The sequence below is a fragment of the Cenococcum geophilum genome (assembly GCF_001692895.1).
Source record: "Cenococcum geophilum 1.58 unplaced genomic scaffold K441scaffold_30, whole genome shotgun sequence".
Lineage (NCBI taxonomy): Eukaryota > Fungi > Ascomycota > Dothideomycetes > Gloniales > Gloniaceae > Cenococcum > Cenococcum geophilum.
Window position 1 is genome coordinate 1,533,217 of NW_027137588.1, and position 21,090 is coordinate 1,554,306.

A 21,090-nucleotide genomic window follows, 5' to 3' on the forward strand; every position below is an offset into this window, starting at 1 on the left:
AGGTACAGTCTGACGCCTTGTTTCCTAAGATACCAAGACAAAGGAAGTCAAAGTAGATCGAAGCAACGTCCATCTACCAAAAGAGCTCTTAAAAGAACTGCAAGGAGAGCAAGCCCGTAAGAAATTAGCAAGGCTGTCATTCCAAAGGGCGGACTCAAAACTTTGCAATCTTTAAGAATAAAATAACAGACCCACTAGGTCGACGTAGCCTACATTTGGAAGGAGGCTCAAATGCATTCGTGCTCAAGTTGGTATAAAGCAATCAGCGAACGTTGAGACATTCTTGACTACCTGTCTAGCTCGAAAGGGCAACATCCATGTGTAGAGCATTGTAGATAGCTGTGAAGAAAAAAAAGCAAAGGCTCTTGTGATAGGAAGCCAGTCTAGCAATTGTGAGCTCTCCGAAAAGGATTAAGCCGTTTGCCTTTGCAAAAGTCTAGCCCACTTTTGCAGCTCATGGGGCTGGAGTTAAAATTAAAAGTTCGGAGCTGTGAACTCTCGCCGCTGCGTGCAGCCAAGAGGTGAAGGTGTGAATATGGGTCATTGCCGGGCCTTGGAGTTTGGGACGGTGATATGGTTTCAGATCTACTACTATCCATCATCTCCGAGAAGAAAGCAGTCATGCTACTGCGAGCACTCGCAGTTTCGTAGCCAGAATCCCTGTTGAAGAGTCGTGGGCGCAAATCGCGACTTGTACTAGAGCTAGCTTCACGAAGAATAGGACTAGACTGGGGGTTGGGTCGAATAGGCTCGTCGATAATAGAGCTTGTTGCAGATTCCGCCCAAGGGTTTGTTGAAGAAAAGCTAGTTCTATGTGTCAATTCCGGGGACCGCGGTACTGTTTGAAGTGGAATCGTAGTAGTTGGAATGGCGGTGGTTTGTGGCAATCGGAAATCCAAGAAAGGCGTAGTTAGGAATGTTGGATCATCAGTGTTTGAAAAGATTTGAGAATAATACGTTTCATCATTCCATGCATCAATTAAAGGGTATGGATTGTTATCACGAGTGTAACAATCGCTGATCTCGGGTCCCTGATTATATGTGGAATGGAGTTCGTCACATAAGGAAGTTGAGTCCGTCCAGTTTGGCGGCTGATGCTGAAGAGGACTTGGATCCGTCCAGGATGGATCTGCATGTAACTCTAGAGGCGCTAGAGTACTCACAACAGGGTCGTTTGGTTCCTGTTCTTTCTCTTCGAACATCGGAGCAGAAGCCTCAACTAAGTGTCTGGGTACTAAGTAGTCATACCCTATTAAAATCGTTAGCTACTGGGTACTTAAGAAAGTGGTAAATTTGAAGTGCTAATTATGTACTCACAAGGACTCGGCACTAAGTCATCAGATTCTAGATTCCCCAAGCATCTACAAATTGCGTCCCAGTATTCACGGCCAATGATAGAGGTTCCAGAGCCCGCCCGCAGAGCAAAAACTTCTTCTTGTTTGGACGTCAACCACTGTGGATATGCCGTAGACTCTGTAGTCAGATGGCATAGATTTTCGGCCCCATGTCTCTCTATCTTCCATTCTATATCGGCGTCGGAAGAGCCAGTAAATTGCACCTGACATTTCGAACACCCTCGGTGTGCTCGTTTAAGGTGCTCGCTGTTTATTGGAAGCGTTGGTTAGCATCGTAAACTCTCAAGAGTGGGGCAGGGCGAGTAGGGCGAGTAGGACGAGTAGGACACTTACACGACTCGACCAATGCTCTTAAACCCAGGTCGATGAGTACAGGGACCGTATACGTGGGTATATCGGTCCGGAAAGAGCTTCGCTAGAGGACAGCCGTATCCTTTTTCGCCAGTGGACCAATCAGGAGTGCTTGGGTTGCCCTTTGAGCGTTTTCCATCGCCATTGGATTCTTCCCAAGGAGAATCTTTCCTCTTTTGAGGAGGCTTGGAGTTGTTCCACGTACCTGAAGGAGACTCGTTGGGTACGTCGTTTCCAGCCTGTCTGGGTTGCTGACTCGAACCACTCTGCTCTCCCCCAGCAAGGGTCGTTTCGGCCAAACTAGAAAACTGAAGCTCGATTTTACTGATCGCTTCGGTGAGTTTGAGGATTTGATCCTGTTCAATCTTCTTTACGGTAGAGGTGAGGTGTGAAATTTGGTCTTCGATATTCTCCAACAGCTCGCGAAATGCCTTTGGCTTCCGGAACGGATTCCGGCTATTGCGATGCTTGGGCTTGCTCTCTTTGCCATTGGCATGAGCCTGAGCAGGTTTCTCTCCAGACTCGTTGTCTGTACGGTGCTTTGAATTCAAGGATACCATTATCAGTGCTTAATGTGCCGGTTAAATGACAGTGTTGCGCTGTTTATAAAAATAAAGACAGAAAAGCCTTCAGCAAAGGGCTGGCTAAGTGCGAGAAAGGACCTCGAAAGGAAGGATTGAAACTAAGCAGAGAGTCTGTTAAAGGAAGTACTGCTCCGTCCATTTTGTTCCCAATGCCAGTGGCAGTGCAGCCTCTGCCACGCTGGACAGACAGACATCCTGGGAAAATGGAGTTCGTGGCTGCGACTGCATTCAGGGACAACGGTTCGATAAGGAGCCGGTCTGTTCCTGTAAATCGCATGGCAGATCGTGGCCCATGGGCTGGCTGCTATCCACGTCTTCGACCAGGCCGGCCCGCTGCAGTCAGCCCAGGCTGCATACGGAGTACATTGCTAGATCGCGCCCGCGATGGTAAGGCAGAGAGTGAATGTGAAAACGCATCATCCACGTCAGCGGAAACAAGTGTGGCGTTCTAGGAAATTGGAGACAAAGTTAAGCGATCAAATCACTATGTTAGTGCTTTTTGGAGTCCCAATTTGGGGCGCGTTTCAGGTTTTCCTAGCCACATCATTCGAAATCGAAAGTCGCGAAACATGTCGAATCTCTAACTTGAACTTTCCATTCTCCGCCTGGGCGAACCTTCATTCGCTGGGAGATGGCCTTGTGCAGGGCAATATTTGACCAGTGGCCTGCTTAATAAATTAGTAATGGCGATTTAGAACAGGTGCTAATTACAAAGACGGCTTCGCCTGATATACGGAGGAAGAGACCCGTTCCCATGTCTTCGCCAATGTAGTTACAATAGTTGCCATTGCTAACTCTTTTGGGTGGAAGGAAAGATATTTGTCGTCAACATTCGCTTCCGCGATTCCTAATAATTATTCGGGTTATGTGTTGTCAGAACGTAGGGAAACCTTTCAAATTCTCCAGCACAGCAACAGCAATTCATAGCCTATCATCGATATTCCGTTTCGGGATCTCTGCATACAACTATTAGTTGATAGGGATAAAATAGACACTAGTGGTTATCGTACGCTCTAGTGTCGACAGTTTAGTTCGGTGTAGGAATGTGATTGCATGTACTTTACACATTTCGCAGTGAGACTTAACAACACGGTTTGTTCGAAGCAACCGTCACCTAGGGGTACTATACGGGTTTTCAGTTGAAGATATAGTTAGCTAGTTAGTTAAGCTGGTAGATGTCCAAAATTGTGGCGCTCCTGCTCGATCGTGGCAATGTGCAAGTTGATTACAATTCAATTGTAAGATCGCGCTAGCTTTAAAGATGTTTTATGCAAATTTAGTATCAACTTCCATAGAAAATGATACGTAGTTTATTGCGAAGTCCAATAACTGTGGAGCGGGCTTTGCGAAGCAAGGAGTTTAATCGATCGCGATCGTCTGCGGTCTTGAACGTGAAGAGATTTGCTTGAAAAGCCCTAAATCCGCCTAAAAAAATAAGGAATAATCAGACGTGTCCCAAACTTGACTAAACGCTGCAGTGTTCGAGAATTTTTCACGTACAGAAACAAGTGCTGTTTGGAGAGAGGCGATCACCGTTTCAGGCATTCATAACCGAACTACCCATCCTAGACAACGCGATCTCTTGAAAAATCTAGCGCCTATTAACCACGGCCTTTCCTAGGATTCAATGGGTATGGGCTCTCTTTCATCGTTTCAAGATGCGCCTTCAAATTCAGTTTGGCGGCTTTCAGTCTATATCTTCAGGCTGGAGTACATGGACTCGTGCTCGATGCCCGATTCATTCGTCTAATCAGCCAGAGTCTTTATTTAATGGCTAGAGGGCTGAGCGGTCAGTGTTTTCTTTTGCAGGCCAAACAGGTTCTTTCTCTTTCTGCTCATGTATGCATTTTATCAAAGTAGCTTAGTACCCTACGCCAGAGTGTCGAGTTGGCTGAACCGCAGAATATTGACCAGTCCTTATCAAGTATCGGCCTGTATGCCGGACTCTCTCCATTCGCACTACCGTAAGAGTCGCACCAAGTTTATTATCGTAGGAATCGGCCGGCTCGAGCGATAAAGGAGAATCGACTCTGGGTATAGAAGCAAGCGGACCTGACATGAATTGGACCCTCGAGCCTTAGGATATCTTGAGGGGCTTGGCCTTGCGGAGGAAGGACCAGTGGGCAGACCTGGTGCGCTCTGCTCCGTAATTGAAAGCAGGAGTGGGGAAATATGATTCGGAGCAGCCATCTTAGCAACCCCATCTTCATCCGCCTGGGCCGCTTTCATTTCATTAACAATTCCCAACCCCACCATTCTCGTTTGAAAGGCAAGATAATAAAAATGCTAATCCAAGAGTCATACAAGGACGTTGCCACACAGGCTGATGGAGATATGCGTGAATTACGTAGTTGAAACTGGTGTAAAATCCTTACTAAAATTGCCAGGTATCTTTGTCTTTCATCCAACTATCGCCAACTACCCGCAAGCCAAGTTCCCAGGCGTAGTGGTATTCAGCGAGATATACCAAGGTAAGAATTATGTGCGTACTTCGACGCCTCCAAATTCCAACTGAATCATCTCCTTCGCAAATGCCAATCTCAGAATAAACTCATTTTCTATTCCTTCAACCCACGTCTCCTTATATTTATCCAAAGGACAAAAACTTTCATTTTCTTAAAACACAGTTTCTAGGAATTGGACATAATCTACATATCTCTCCATATCCAAAATTCCTAACCTCAAGGCTATCAGTAACCGGCCCCGTCGCCCGCTTCGCCCGCCAAATAGCAGGTCAAGGATACATCGTTGCCGCGCCCTCCTCCTACCATGAATTTACCGGCCCGGAACCGCTCGCCTACGATGGCCCTGGCACAGACAAAGGCAATGAGTGGAAAATCACAAAGGTGTTTCCGACTCTCTCAAAAAAGCGCCTCCAACTCACTGGAACATCAGAAAGTTTCAGCCTACGATGAAGACGCTACCCTCTCAATCGACTACCTTCTTTCCTTGCCTACTTGTACCGGCCGCATCGGCGCTACAGGCATGTGTCTCGGTGGGCATTTAGCATATCGGGCTGCACTTGATAAAAGGGTCAGGGCTGCCGTATGCTACTTCGCTACTGACATACATTCACATACCCTGGGAGAGGGGAAGAACGACGACAGCCTGGCACGAGCGGGGGACATCAAGGGAGAGCTGGNCATGGTGCGTTTTCCCTGTCTGTCTTTAGGAGAGTGAGACAAAGGTATTGGAATGAGAGGAGCTAATGCGTGACCATTCCAGATTTTCGGGAAAATGGACAACCACGTCCCACCAGCCGGTCGAGATCTAATCCGCAAGACCCTTACGGAGAAAAACGTAACGTTCAGCTTTTACGAGATTGCGTGGGCTCAGCGTAGGTTATCTTGAGACTTCTCTATCTATCACTATCACTATCTCTATTTCTCTCTTCAAAACTCACTTCAAACAACATATAATTCTGATATTCGAGCGACGCAGACGCCTTCATTCGCGATGAGCTAAGCAAAGGACGATACGACCCTGCAATAGCTGGCATCTGTTTCTCCATGCTCACGGAGCTCTTCAATCGGACTTTGCGGTCAGATCTGGGACCACGGAGTGGCGAGGATGTCGAGGTGGAGGATGTTTGTTAAGTCGGTTAGATAGCGCACTTGCCATGAGTTACAAATGAGCCATGATGCCATAACTGATAGGCTAGAAAATGCTCAAAATATATCATTCTGACTCAGAACCTAGCTATATAGTAGATGTCCCAAGAGATAGAGTTTGGAAAAGACTTCCTTCGACTCGGGACGGCAGCGGTACCTCCTTAGTAGTCCATACAGTCTCCTCATCCCTATCCCCGCTTTTGCGATGCTTATATACACGAATTAATCAAAGATGGGTCTCGCATCTCATCCTCACAAATGCAAAAACCCGTTCTCCTATGCCCAATCCTCTTCGTATCCTCTACAGGAACAACCCTTCATCCTCGGCATCACCTATCCATCCACAACTTGTCATCTCCTGTACCCAGATGTCCAGCAAAACTTTTTAATTTCCCAAACACTCTGTCAACAAGACCTTCGCCTCTCTCAGCCTTGAACGCCGCGATATGACTCGAGTAAGAGAGAAAGAACAAGGTCAGATCTTGATTCGCTGATAAAACAGAATATAAGCAACTTTATTATCCTTCACGCTCTCCTTGCCACCGGGCGTCCTCTTACCCGCCGTACTCGGCGTGCTCGTTCCGTTCACAACCCCACTCCACTTCTTCCCCGTCCCAGAAGGCGCGGCGAGCCCGTTGACCTGGCTCCAGCCAGCCTCCGCCTTCTCCTCTTCCTCATCCAAACCGGCCTGCTCATAAAAGTTGCGGTTGGCGCTGTGGTCGCGCTTATGGTTTTCGAGCGCCGCAACGAGGACCCTCGGATCCTCCTCCGAGCCACCCTCCGCGACATCCTCGCTGCGGATGCGCTGGATGATGGTGTCGTCCATGCGTATCCATTCCCGCTCTTCCTGGCGGAGGACGTCGACGGTGTAGTGTCCTCCGCTGGCGTTTTTGCCGTGGTGGTACACGACTCCCGTCAGGCGGTAGCGGGGGAGACCACCACGAGCAGCAAATCCGCCGCGCTTGTGTGATGATGGGAAGACCTCTTTTGGAATTTCGAGCTCTAGCGGATATCCAATTTTCTTCCAGATTTTCTGAGCTCCACCTGTGGTATCGTACTGGAAGCGTTTCAAGTGCAGAATAAGTACCGGTGGGAGGGTCTCGATGAAAACCTGCTTCGTTGCGGAAGCCCTGTAGCCTCGGGGAGAGTTGACCTCACCCTGTAATGTCTCCAAGTGCGTGAGGCCTTTCAGGGCGTCCGTGATGTTGTGAACGTGGGGTGCGCCGATGTCTAGCTGAAGAGGTTGGTACGGCTCGAGAGTCACTGAGGGCTTATCTCCAGGCACACGATATTCAGAGCGCAGCTTGCCGCCAAATATTTTAGTGACTGGGGATTCAATCTCGATAGTCCCAGAGGAACGGGTGATTGCAGATTTCTGTTTTGGGCCGACTTCAAGCCAACCGCCGTCCACAGACCCTGATCTCTCGCTTATCGGAGACGTAAGTTCGGCGCTGTCAGTACCGCTGCTTGGCTGATGGCTCTTCATGACTTGCGCGCATTCATCGTGAAGTCCTGCAAGCAAGAATCCCAAGAATTCCTCTGCGTCTTGTTGATGCCCTCGCTAATAATTTGTCAATAAAATTCCCAGTAATGGTAGTCTGTTTGACTTACTGTCATATGCTTGAAACGAGGCAATCGCTTGATCACATCATAAACGTATTCCGGAGTCAAGGGTTCTCCATATTGCTCCAACTCGGCGTCTTTGAGCCGAAGCCGAAGCTTCTCGGCAGAAACTGCCGAATCAATGACATTAAATTCGCGCATGAACATGATCCTTTTGCATTTATCAGTAAATTTCCACGCATGTTATGAAGACCCTAGCACTTACATAGCGTCAACAAGAGGAGTCTCGCTCTTGAAGCTGTGCGCGGCGCGCTTTCCCACCTGGTCCAAAAAGTCATAGAAAGGAACGCAAAAAGCAAGAGCTTGCAAAATCTTGAGCGGATTAGCCAGCTGTTGTAGCAATATTTAAGGGAAACCTACCGAATTCATATAACACATGTTCCCCGTGTTTACAAGCCCACGGGGTTCGAGAAAAGCAACCTTTTTATCCGAATCTACAGAAAAAGACCCTAAAACGTCGGCCACAGAATTAGTTGTGGCCGTTCCTGAGCCATTAGTAAGTACAACCCCATTGGGTGATGCCAGAGCTTGGCCAGTAGAAGGTGCAGTTTTTGTGCGGACCAGATCAGCCCAGGATTTAGGCGCTGGTTTAGCGGGGGTTGATACAGGAGCAGGAACAGTCTCAGCATTTGCATTTGTCTCTGTAGGAGCAGCTTGGGGGCCCTCCGCAGCCTCAGTTGTCTTCGTCTCAGTCTTATCGGCAGGACCCGATTTCGGTGTTGTAGACGTAACGCTAGCTGCGGCTTTCGGCTGCGATGTCCCGACATTTGGTACTACCGGTTTAATCGGGATAATAGGCACAACAGGTTTTGTGGCTGTCCTCGTATGGGACACAGAAGCTGATGGGCGTGTTGAAGGGGGAGGTAAAGTGGACGAAGGGGTGGTTGGATGTGTAGAGTCAACCTCCGAGGGCGCCTGTGAAGTTGCAGGAGTTTCAAGATCTGAGGCTGGAGCCGCAGTAGATGTTTGCGAAACTGCCTGCTCTTCCGCAACGGTCTGCTCTTGTACTTGTTCATCCCCTTCTATGGTCTCTGCTTGTCCGCGTGTAGGAAACTCAAGTCCTTCCTCAGTAGACGCCACAGGACCACGTCTCCGTCTCCGCCTGTTTGATGGCCTAGGAGGAAACGGAGCATCCAGAACAGATAACCAAGGTAGTGGTGGATAAAATGGCATTCTGTGGGTTGGTTGAGGTGGTGGCGGCGCGGAGAAGGACGGTCTCGAAGGTGTTAAAGGAGGCGGAGTCGGTGTAGCTACAGTGGTTGTGGGCGTCGGGGGAGACACGTGAGCCTGTGATGTGACTGATGGCGTCGAAGGGGTTAGTTGGGGAGTGAGGTTGTGCGCAACTGGAGGAGTTCTTGTGTGAGCGATTGGCGGCGTTTGACCCAGCTGGCGATTTACTGGAGGGACGGGTTGCATGTGTGGGTGCGATGATACTACGACCGGGGAGCTATGCTGCTGATACTGACGTGGTGGAAGCTGATATTGATGTTGAGGCTGGTGGTAAGAATACCACTGCTGTGGATATGGAGACGCGTGTGGTTGTCCATGGTATTGAGGATGATGGTAGTTTGCGTACGGGTTGTGGGGGACGGGAGAATGGGTCTGCGGAGGTATGTGGTAATGGTAGTCACTCTGCCTTCTGCCTTGATGGATAGGGACGGCAGGTGGTATGTGAGGGCCTGGCATCATTGCCGGTAGGCGTCGACGTTGCCTTCACAGTCAGCGCCGGCCGATGAAGGACCAAGCGACCGACCTGTGAGGCAACTAAGGGTATGCAGCAGGTTCCTGAGCGCGCTTTGCCAGCAATCAGAGATGCTTACTGTAGCCCAGGGCGCCTGGATGGAGAAAAGGCGATTCCACAAGCGGTGTGGTTGGGTGAGGCACGGTGGAGCGGATGGAGATTTATCACCAGGGTTCGGAAGTTCACGCGGCTAGGAGAGCGCAGCGACAGGCTATGCAGAGCAGCAGAGATCGAGGGCATTCTTCAGCCAAGGCATGAGTCAAAGAGGTGCATACGCAAATAAGAGGCGGTAGTGGGGGTGGGTATTGGAGATGGCGATGAAGGAAGCTGTTGCTGCTGCTAAAGGGCCTGAGGCAGAGGAGAGGCAGGAGTTCACATCCTGCGGCTTAAACGCAGAATATTGGTCCGTGCGCTTTCCGTCATCAGCCACTCACGTGATTCTTGCTGTGGCGCGCTCATCTCCAAAGCTCGTCCCCGTCGTCTGTGACTCCTGCTTGCAAGTCCAACCCTTCCCCGGGGGGACCCAAACGCCTCCACTCGTCAATCGAGGATATCTACCACACCACTCTATCCCTCCCTATCCACTCCTTCTAGTCCTTCTCTCGTCTCGCCTCCCGTCCCTCCTAATTTCTGTGCTGTCGAGACCTGCCACTCCCCGCTTGAGGCCCGTCTTCATCATTGCTAGGTAATCGTCGGGGGGCCGTCATGTCTTCCAACCCGCCATCTGCTGCCGCCTCCTCTAAATCTGCTACTGCCTCTGGCCAGCTCTCGCCGGCCCAGTCTCAGGCTGGTTCTGTGGCAACTAGTGATAGTTACGGCCAGCGGCGAAGCGGGGGTCTGGGTAGTTTCGGAGCGGGGGCAGCATCGCGAGCATCACCTTCACCACGGAACAATCAGGCCGCTCGGAAGCAGCATAAAGGCTCAAAGCGCTTCAGGCTTGCGGATGAGGATGCTCTGGCTGAAACTGTAAGTGCCAACTCTTCATTCTTCTACCAGAATCTCCTGAGTGCTTATTCGTTATATTCGTACAGGTCGCCATGCATTCCCTCAACAGCCGTAAAGGACAAACATCAATTACCCATTTAATGAACTTCAGCCTTCCTCACCCTCAAAATCCTCATCATCACCACGGCCCTTCCCGAAACAATCAGAGACATCCTACTTGGGGGTTGGGCTCCGGCTACCACGCTGTGGATAAAGCGAGGTAATGCGGATGGCATGATTTGATATAGGATCAAACTGACCTCGTGGCAGATATGTGCACTCCAACTACCGTTTCATTGTCGACCCAAGGGGCGACTATCATGTGCAGAGTGTTGATACTGATGTTCATCTTGACTGGAATTATGTCATGCAGATATTAGTATCCGCTCAATCCCAATTAGCCTCTTGTCCCATTTGCCTCGGAACTCCTGTTGCTCCCCGAATGGCAAGGTGTGGTCATATATTCTGCCTACCTTGCCTCATTCGCTACATGCACTCTGAGGATGAAGGCAAGACGCCCGAAAAGAGGGCGAGGTCAAAGAAGTGCCCGTTGTGTTGGGACAGTATATATATGTCGGACACTCGGCCGGTTAGATGGTACACTGGTCAAGAAGGCGGGGCTCCAAGAGAAGGCGAAGACGTTGTACTGCGACTTGTCATGCGATCTTCTGGCAGTACCCTTGCCTTACCAAGGGACGGAGCCGATGCTTTGGGGAAAGATGAAGACATCCCGTGGCATTTTGCCGCCGAAGTAATGGATTATGCAAGAGTCATGAAAGGCAGTGAGAACTACATGGCAGAACAATTTGAGGAAGAGATTAGAGAACTGGAAATTCAGGAGAAAGAGGACGAATTGATGTTTGGAGAAGATAACGTCGAATGGGTCCGTAAGGCCGTGAAGATGATCCGCGAGGCAAAAGAAAAGGTCAAAGGCATTGGCAACCCTCCTGCCATGCCCAGCAAACCAATAGAGCCGAAACCCAAGAGGTCTCCGATAGTCTTTCACGAGTTCAACGAAAATACCCCCCAAATGTACCTTATCCAGAATGCCTCGAAGTCTGGTCAAAGTTTCAACGGATATCTGCCCACACCCCAAAATAGAACCCAGGCTCTGGAGAACCTTGGGCAAAATGACAACCCAGAGCTAAACTCCGGCAGCTTACATGCTGCAACTTTTCGGACACTTTCGGCGGCTTCTAAATCCCGGAAGCCGAAAGATGGTGTGCTGGGCACCTCTATTTCAGAGTTTCGTAATCGTCAACACCATGAGTATCACCATACGCCTTCCGAGTATTACTTCTATCAGGCTCTCCTGCACTACTACCTTTCTCCTCTAGATATACGCATTTTAAAAGCCGCCTTCGGTTCTTTCTCATCTTTTCCATCAACAATCTTACCACGCGTAGAGCGTATATCTACCGGTCACATCGTTGACGATGAGTTGCGGAAGAAAATTAAGTACCTAACGCATCTCCCGTATGGGTGTGAAGTGGGATTCCTAGAGTGCGACTGGACCGATACCGTAGCTCCTGAAATTTTAGAACGTTTCCGGCAGGAAATCGAAAAACGGCGAAAGAAGAACCAAGACAAAGAAGCGCGTGAAGAAAAGGCACGAATAAAAGCCGAAAAGGAAGAGGACGCGCGGTATGCACCAGCACGACGGAAACGGCCCAGCATTTCTGATAGATTTACCGCGGATGACTTCCAACCTCTCGTGGCCTCCGAGGCCGTTGAAAATGTAACATCTGCCGATGCCGAGAGCGCGTCCACATCTCCACCCTGGCCTTCGCATCGTGGGCATGGTTTTGCATCGCTCGCGTCGCCTTCTACCAGTCCATCTGCACCTCGCACTGTTTGGGGTACAGCAGTTGTTACACCGTCTTCACCAATCGTGCAAGCTGCACCGCAAGAACAAGATTTACCTGATGATGGATGGTTACAAGGGTGGGAGAAAGATCTCTTGCAAGAAGAAGAAATGATCTCACGAGCGCAGGCAATCTCTCTTGGCGGAGCGGGCGAAAGCTCTAAGAGGGGCGCAGCTAGTGGAGGAAAGAAGAAGAAAGCAAAGAAGATCACTCTAATGAGCACTAACGTGAGAAGAGGGGCTTGACACTGCTCTTTGTCTTTGATGGCTTTTACTCGGCATTTGAATCGCTCGCGTTGTAGACGGAAAGAACTGGTGTTGGAGGTTTATTTCTTACAACAGCGTTCTTAGATCCGACCATGGTGTGGTGGACAAGCTTTGTTCCGTTTAGAAATCGTGCGCCAATGGGTGATTTCGCTCCGAATGAGATAGCAAGCAGTGGATGATAAAGCTAGGTAGACCAGTATCACGGTCAAGACGATATATGGTGACGCTTGAAGTGAGCAGCCCATCCTTGCTTGTAATTCACACTGTCACACCGGTCACCTCTTTCATGTTCCATTCGTCAAGTGACTGAATCCTAAATTTTTATTTTTCCCGGCTCACGATCAACCTGGTCATCGTTGCCCAACTTAAACTAGACCGTACTTTACCAACTGTCACTCGGCCGGATTTTCATGGAAGCCTACTCTAGTCCCGAAGAGATCCATCTTAAAGCAGTACCACAAATGACAAGAAGCCTTTGGTTGCCCTACCTCATCGCCCCAAATGCGACGTAAGTCAGGTCTCCTTGTTCCCTCCTAAACACAAAACGGGCTAACTAGTCGCTCGATTTCCAGGTCACAACGGAACGCTAGAGAGTCACCTCTTCTAAAGCTTCCGGGCGAGATTCGAAATATAATCTTGAATTATGTCCTAGGCGGCCAAACACTCCACATCGAACACACCGTGGTTAATAGTCGCATAGGTAAAGGGAGCAGGATTGCGTCCAGTGAAGTTCGACTGTTTAACAAACTGTGCTTGTGCACGCAAGCGGATCAAGAAGCGGTTGAGCATCTTATGAATCCTACCCGGGAACAACGCCTTCGCGGAACAGAACTTTGGTCTAACCACATGGGCCTCGATCTAGCAAGTTTTCCTTCTTCACACCCACTATTTATACTTGGGAACCCATTCTTCGTGCGGTCCTTCGCGGCCAGACATTCAGCATGCTTCAAGATGAAGGAGACCATCAGATTGAACTCTCCCATGAACTGGGGGCTCAACCATGCTGACGACAGCGCGTGGGACGGTTTTGGGCAAGACTTCTTTGATGCTAGCCAAGCGCAAGGTTTCGGGAGCGATCCTGACGATTCTGACGACTCTACCGATTTTGACGATGATTCCGAGGATGAAGAGTCTCGACCGGCTCTAACAAACCGCGGACTTTCGCTCTGCTGTCTTCGCGTCTGCAGACAGATTTACGCCGAAGCTCGCCATCTCCCTTACATCTCCAATACCTTCGCCTTCCGCAGCATCACAACCTACAAGCCCTTCACGCCGAGCCTACTTAAGACACAGCGCAGGCTCATCACGAAACTAAACCTACTGGTCATCGGCCTAAATATTGAGACTCAGGAGTCCCATTGGGTCGCCTGGAGCCGTGCCATCTCATCGGTCCCGCTTCCAGGCAATCTAATCACAGACCTTCACATTAACCACGAGATCAGTTACAGTAAGGCGAAACTAATAAAATCGATCGCCCCGACCCCGCTTCCGGCCCTCCAGATTGTCTAGAACTCAAATTCCTGGCCATGCGCGTAATGGGCCTTTCCTCAAATTGCAGGATCACTACTATTGTTGCGGATATGCATAAGTCTCTATGGTCATACCAGAGTTGGCTAAGGATACCGACAGAATTGAAGACACTGTTGTCCTTTGGGGGCAATAAAGGGAGGTGGCGGCAGTGGAGGGAGGAGAATTGCTTGACGGTGGGCGAGAAGGGACAGGTTACGGTTTGGATTAATGAAGCGGTTGGGACTAAGCGTGGGCCCAAGGATAAGAGTAAACAGTAGGGATAATAGGGATGAGGTAGGAAAGTTGGTGTTGGTAGATGAGTGTGCTGCGAATGGATTTTATCTGCGACTAGGTTGGATGTTAGGTGAGGTCTGGATTGTCTGCATAGACACTTGTACGTTAAAAACAAACAGCTCATAGAAAAGGACTAATTCAACATCCTTATGCATAGAAGTGATAGGTTTGTATCTCCGGTCTAAATATCTAGCATCGAATTAAAGTTGGTGGATCGCTGGGAACGGGACCTGCAGGGACCTTCTCAACCTTGCTTGCATGGGTCTCAGCCCTCCTCGCGCTCGCATTATTTACAATGACAGTCTACTACGCATATGAAGCATCGAGCTTCACGAGAATACGATATATCCAATCTTCCAGCAGCAAAACCATTCTTATTCTACGTATTTTATCCGAGGCAGCTGGAGTATTTCTGGGGTCTACCATGCGCTCAACGTTCAAGGTTACCAATGGATTAAGATCTCACGCCCGATGGCTTAGCTTTTCCCGAATGCCTGGCTTTGCAAGCCAGCACTAGAGGGGTTTTTATTTTTTTATATATACGCAGACATAGACCGGGGAGGAGAGGTAGAGAAAGTATACCTACTCTACCTACTAACCGCTTAGCGATGCGGATAAGTAACCTTACTATATAGGGTAAATATATAGGCGCACGGCTGGCCTAATAGGCCAATAGTATACGCGTATTAGTGACTTAATTAGTGGGGGTAAAGACATTTAAAGATATCCACGACTTGGCTGCAGGCTTAGCCGTAGATATCCGCGAATATTAATAGGGGTTATATATATTACGTGCGGCTCAGCAACTTAGCGGGCGCTTAGCTAAGCTGTTAACAGTAATAGTATATCCACGGTTTAATTTGTGTAGCTAAATTAGCCGCTAAGTTAGATTTTGCAGGCGAAGAGGCCCGTGCGCTTAGTGGTATATAGATATTACCCTATATCTATAGTCGATCTACAATTACTAGCGACGCCGCGCTCTTAACACCTATTAAGCGCTATGCGTAGAGCCGGCTAAGAGCTCTCTACTCGCACTAAAATAGTAAGAATTGGCCGTAGATTAATAAAGATATTTATATTTTAAGTTAGGCGCCGCTATTATATAAGTACCCTACTAAACTTATACCGCACTAAAATAAGCCCCTAGGGGGCTATAGATAAAGGTTTTAATAGAAGACTTAATAGAAGACCCCTTAGTATTTTAGAGATATATACTATTTAAAAGCTTTTTTACCCGCTTAAAGCCGTTTATAAAGCTAATCTAGTAAGTACTATATCTACTCTAACTGTAGATTAACCTACTATATAGCTGCTTCCTCGCTAACCCTCTAGGCCTACGCAACCCACTTAATTTCCTTAACAACCTTAAGCCGTAGAGAATACTATTAGAGCTCATTCTGCTAGCTAGCCTATTATTTACTACCCTATTTAGAATCTAGCGCTACTATAAAAGGATTACCTTTAAGCCCCTTAGTCTACTCGCGCTAAAGGGCCTATATAGACTTTACTATGTGTCACGGCACTGACCTGACACGTTGTTATGACTCAGTGTTGTCATGACACGAGCACAGACCTGACCCCTGAGCGACGTGTATATAGATCGCCTCACCTCCTACATAGATCCTCACACGACAACGTTCGTCAATCATATACAGTCACCTCGTACATCGTACCTTGACAGTCCGCACGTACTGTGACACTATGCGGCATATATAATATATAGGCGGCTACTTAGGCTAGAGCTTAAGCTTAAGCTTAAACTTAGGCTTTTACTATAGCTATAGTTATAGCTACAGCTATAGATACGGCGGCGCTAGTAAAGGGGAAGCTATAGCGCTTACCTAGGCTAACGTATACTAGCTTAATCCTATAATAGATAAAGGCGCTAATAAACGTACTATTAGTAAATATGCTATTAGTAGCTATACTAAAGGGACCTTAAGCTAAAAGGTAAGGCTACTAGATATAAATAATTAAAGCTATAAAGACTACGCTTACTAGTGTTACGGACCTTATATCGGTAGTAATACGACTACTAAGAATAGATATAAATGGGTTAGTTAAGATAGTATAGGAGGCGCTAGAACCGATCGAGCTATAGGATAAAAGGTAGCTAAGTTATATAGCTAGTTATATTATAAGTTTAGAGCATAGGAACGTAGGAACGTGGGAATGTAATATACTAACGTACTAACGTACTAACGTACTAAACCCTTTACTATAGGGAGGAGTTATATATTTAAGGACACACGGTCTCTATAGATAGTTTCTCTTCTTTATAGTAAATCTTAGAATATAATTAGAGTTAATCTATTGGGTAACTACTCTACCAGTTATTATTATATTGTTAACTTCTTATTTACCTATATACCCAGCCCATTAATAAGTTTACCGTAGTTCCTACTACAAGGCTTTGTTATACATTTACTACTAAGGTTATAGTATTAATAAAGTTAAACAATATGCCACTAAAAGCAGCAGCTATAATAGCGTTAACAGTAGCGACTACCTCGGGATTAGGTAACGACACTAGTATAATAAACACTAACTCTTAGCTAGTTACCGTTGGATAGTTATAGGAAATAGTTAATTAATTAACAGATAACAATAGGATACTTAAAGAAAGGATTAATAGAATTAGAGCAGCTAAGGTTAAGTTACCCTTAATTAAGCGATTCTTAGGGGAGAAGTTAAAGCTTAAGGGATTCCTTATGTAAATACACTTTAAGGTTATATAGGAAGGAGTTAAACTAGGAACGCCTATAGATTAAGTCGCTTATATAGGATTGTTCTTAATAGGGAGAGTACTTAAGTAGTTTAAGCCTTACCTTATAGAGGTATAGGAGTATAATATAATAACTACTAACTAAGAGGTATAATATATGTTCTTAAGTTAAAACGGGTTTATAGAATAATTAACGCAAATATTTAGAGACCTGAAGGCAACTACTATAGTAAAAAGAAAGCTTTAAAACCTAGTATAGAGAACTTTAGTAATTAAGTATATAACGCAGTTTTAAATATTAGCAATATAAGTTAAATGGAATAATAAGGCGCTTATAGTATAGTATAAACAGGGACTTAAAGTAAAAGTCTAAGACGTAATTATTCTAATAGAAGATGTGGATACTCTTAGAGATTTAATTAATTAAGTAATTAAGATTAACAATAGGATTTACTAAAGAGAGTAGACTAAGAAGGGTTAGGATAGAGTTCTATAGTTATATAAGGCGTAGGGCACGCATTAATAAAGCTAAAATTAGAAACTATAGTATAGCGCAGAGCTAATAAACCTAAGTAGTACTAAAGAAAACCGGAAATGAAATAAGCGACTATAAAAACCTAGAGGATAAGGATTAAGTAATTAAAGGTTTAAGGAGCAGAGGCTAAACTAGGGATCTTAGTAGCAGAAGATATTTAGGCAGACTCTATAATAAGAAAAATAGTTTAAAGAAGGAGCTTATATAAATTATAGAAAATAGGGTTATTACGTTAAAGACTATAGAAGTAGGTAGAGTTACTATATAGTAAAAGGAACGAGACTAGTAGAAGATATATATATATAGAGAGATAATAGTATACTATAAGGAACAAAAGAGTATTTAATTAAAAGTTTCGCGTTTTATTATAATAACGCATACTAAATTTATAAGGACGCTAAGTATAGCGTAAGCTATTAGCTATAGGTGTTACGGGACACCTCCGTAACACCTTATATATATCTACCTATTTCTACTAACTTAGTAACTAAAGACCAACTACAAGACGGTAATTTAATAGTAATCTGCGGCAACCTAACGGCAACTTGCTACATTCTACTATATTCCACTAAGTTCTACTAAGTTTTACTAGGACTACCACCTAAATCCTATTCTGCTCTATATACGTATTAACTAAGCAACTAAGTCTATAATATACACCCTTTCTTCCTATTTTCCTACCTTCTTTCCTTATATAACGTCTTAACTTCTTACACAGTTTATATATATAGCTTAATAATATCTACCTTGCTATATATTATCGCCGCTTATACTTACTCTATAACACTACATTATATTAACTTTTTATACTACCTCCGAAATACAGAACAACCCTAAAGCCTCTATAACGGCCGCTAGTATTATATCCGCATTCTAAGAATAACTAGTAGAAATATAGAAGTCTTTTATAAACGCCCTTATATAAAACTAAGCCACTTTAAATTAATAATAAGCTGAATAAGAAGTATAACACTAGCGATTAATTAAGGACCTCTAAGAAGAAATCCGCACATTTAAGACGCCCATATTAGGGCCTTAAGACTAAATACTATCTCTAGAGATAAATACGCGGAACGTAAGCCCTAAACCTATAGTAGCTATCTACCTTAAACTAACTACTATACTAAAACGATCCGAATAACTACTAGATCCCCTAGTATTTACTAGTAAATAATAAGAACTTTAATTATTTCTAAGCTAGCTTAAAAATAAGCTAACTAGTAACGCTAACTATTACCTAACTAAAGCTAACTAACTCTATTACGCCCTAAGTTAACTAGAAGAAGAGGTAGCTAACCTTATTAAACCTCTTTAGCCAACCTTAGTATAAAGCCTAGTTATACTTCTTAAAGCCTTATATAGTAACCTAAACCGCTAAGCTACTACCTAGAGAAAGATAAACTATATAGCTTAAGAAACGAAAAGTTTCCTAGTATACTTCTCCAAATTTAACTATTACGTAAGGGAAATAGGCTAGAACAACTCCGTATTAATTAACAGCCTTATTAAATCTCTAAGCCCTAAACTAAAAACCTCCCTAATAGGCGTAGACCTACTAGGAGCCCTTAACGCCTATATAAACGTCGTTAATAAACGGTACAATAATATACTACGCCTAATACCGAAACACGCTCCTTAATACAATATAATAGCCCTATAAATGTTTATTAAGTTATCTTAGCCTAAACACCCTAACGCTATAGATATTAACACTAGAACCCTAAAGTACGCCCTATTAGGGTCCCTTAAATAAGAAAGATGTATTAAGCTAGGCCTTTACTTTAAGTACGGAAGTAAGGACTATATCTTAAAATATTATCTTATCCCCTTACCTACGCCCTAAAACAATTTATAAATGGCTAATACTAGCAACTATTTACCGTATTAATCTTTCGGTTACCGCCCCTAATCTTTACCTAGTTCTAGCCCTATATCTAATAAGCACTACTTATAAGGGCAAAGCTATAACTAATATTCTATAGAAACCCCTTCCCGCTTACCACTAAAAGGCATATTTTAGAGTTAAGTCACTCTCTAAGACAGCTCTACCTTAGGATCTTATTAAACGCTTTAAATATTACAAACTCTAACTCTTAGTGTAACGGAACCTTGTAGCAAGTACTACGGTAGGTTCGTTATTGGGCTAGGTATATAGGTGAAGCAAATTAAGTCAATAACGTAATAATAACTGGTAGAGTGGTTGCCTAACAGATTAACTCCAATTATATTCTAAGAATTACTATAAGGAAGGAACTATCTAGGTAGGGACTAAGGGTCCTTAAATACACAACCGTACTCCTATAAAATCCTTCTTGTATATAATATATATGTTATACGTGTTATACGTACGTTCCCTTTATACATTGCGTACACTACGTACAACATTATATAATTTACTTACTATTCCTTATTATATAGTTCTACCGGTTCTATCCTAGACTATACCTATATTAACTAACTAGCTTCTTCTAACTCCTCTCTAAGTAGTCGTAATATTATACTTAAAGCGTCCGTAACACCATCTCCCTCCTCTCTATTTTCGTCCTTAAAGATTCTAAACATCTCCAAGTTGTTTACTAGAGGTGTAATATCCGTCTAATTAATTTGGTTAACATTATTACTTATTATATCTTCTAAGGTTTCTAAATCTCCTTCTTCTTCGCAAGCGCAGCGTCGTGCTCGCACTATTACTAGCATACTATCGCTTAGTAAGATTATACTATCTCCGTATTCTTGTTATGCGAAAGAGGGGTTAGTTTATATTACGTTAGTAAGTCCTTCCTCCTAACAACCCTTTTTGTATTTAGAGTGCACTAAAACAAATATTCGTTTGTCCTATAACGTTTGCTTTATCTCTAACGCTAAATATACGCGTCCTATTTTTCTTAATAGTCTTTAAGTTCCCTAAGTAATTTGTTATAGGGTCTCGCGTTTAGACTACTGCTGCAAAACTTAATAGTAAACTATCTTAGGCTCTTACTAAGCTTAAACGTTCTTATAATACGGAACAGAAGGCCCTAAATACTTATATCGTAGCGTCTACCCGTCTTCTTCATCTTAAGAAAGTGCGTAAGAAGGTCTATTTTAAGGAGTGGAAACTTATAAAACAAGGTCTACAGGAACTAGGTAATAAGAGAACTAACTCTCTTCCTATAGTAAAGAGAATAACTCTAAGTAGTTTAGCAGTCGCTCTTCCTAGGTCCCCCTTAGGTGACTTATTCTTTAACAATCCTTCTTTATTAATGTTACCTAACCTATTTTCTTCCGATACTCCTATACCTTTCCTATAGCATTCTTTAAATTCTCTAGTAGCTTCTAGGTAGTCTTATTATAGCCTATCCACTTAACCTTATACTATATTTTATTATTAATGTCCTTATAACTAACAATCTTTAAAACTTACTATTTATCTTCTTCCTACCCTTTATACGTGTCTGCCTTATAGACTAGTGGCTTAATATTCCTATATACTAGCTCTAGCATTATAATATACTATACTAGGTAGATTTTTATTTTAACTAGTAGGTTTAACTTAAACATAACCGGTAAAATCCTCTTTATAATTTTGAAAGGTCCTAGTCTAACGTAATCCAACTTCTTACTTAGTTGTTAACTCTTAAAATTTTTATATAGTAGCTATACTTTAT

At 44.8% G+C, this 21,090-nt stretch overlaps 5 protein-coding genes across 5 annotated transcripts; 3 read left to right on the forward strand and 2 right to left on the reverse strand.

Annotated features, from left to right (window-relative positions):
- Positions 1 to 383: 383 nt before the first annotated feature.
- K441DRAFT_678686 (uncharacterized protein) lies at positions 384 to 2,266 on the reverse strand (the record flags this gene model as incomplete). The annotated part of the gene is made up of 3 exons (XM_067651180.1): positions 384 to 1,249; positions 1,318 to 1,601; positions 1,689 to 2,266. 3 exons carry the CDS (start codon positions 2,264 to 2,266, stop codon positions 384 to 386), a joined length of 1,728 nt encoding a protein of 575 aa, XP_067502369.1.
- A 2,306-nt stretch (positions 2,267 to 4,572) lies between these two features.
- On the forward strand, positions 4,573 to 5,886 carry K441DRAFT_706508 (alpha/beta-hydrolase; the record flags this gene model as incomplete). Its single annotated transcript, XM_067653665.1, has 6 exons — positions 4,573 to 4,628; positions 4,678 to 4,761; positions 4,985 to 5,136; positions 5,186 to 5,437; positions 5,516 to 5,627; positions 5,732 to 5,886. Coding segments are annotated over 6 exons (811 nt in total), but the record flags the coding sequence as incomplete, so codon positions are not given.
- A 490-nt stretch (positions 5,887 to 6,376) lies between these two features.
- K441DRAFT_568592 (cysteine proteinase) lies at positions 6,377 to 8,940 on the reverse strand (the record flags this gene model as incomplete). Its single annotated transcript, XM_067643836.1, has 4 exons — positions 6,377 to 7,462; positions 7,513 to 7,675; positions 7,730 to 7,836; positions 7,885 to 8,940. The coding sequence occupies 4 exons, from the start codon at positions 8,938 to 8,940 to the stop codon at positions 6,377 to 6,379; spliced, it is 2,412 nt and encodes an 803-aa protein (XP_067502371.1).
- Positions 8,941 to 9,970: 1,030 nt separating this feature from the next.
- K441DRAFT_678689 (RING finger domain-containing protein) lies at positions 9,971 to 12,359 on the forward strand (the record flags this gene model as incomplete). The annotated part of the gene is made up of 3 exons (XM_067651181.1): positions 9,971 to 10,231; positions 10,297 to 10,469; positions 10,520 to 12,359. 3 exons carry the CDS (start codon positions 9,971 to 9,973, stop codon positions 12,357 to 12,359), a joined length of 2,274 nt encoding a protein of 757 aa, XP_067502372.1.
- A 216-nt stretch (positions 12,360 to 12,575) lies between these two features.
- Positions 12,576 to 14,003, forward strand: K441DRAFT_172621 (uncharacterized protein). The gene is made up of 2 exons (XM_067640326.1): positions 12,576 to 12,888; positions 12,953 to 14,003. The coding sequence occupies exons 1-2, from the start codon at positions 12,791 to 12,793 to the stop codon at positions 13,887 to 13,889; spliced, it is 1,035 nt and encodes a 344-aa protein (XP_067502373.1). The 5' UTR covers positions 12,576 to 12,790; the 3' UTR covers positions 13,890 to 14,003.
- Positions 14,004 to 21,090: the final 7,087 nt, after the last annotated feature.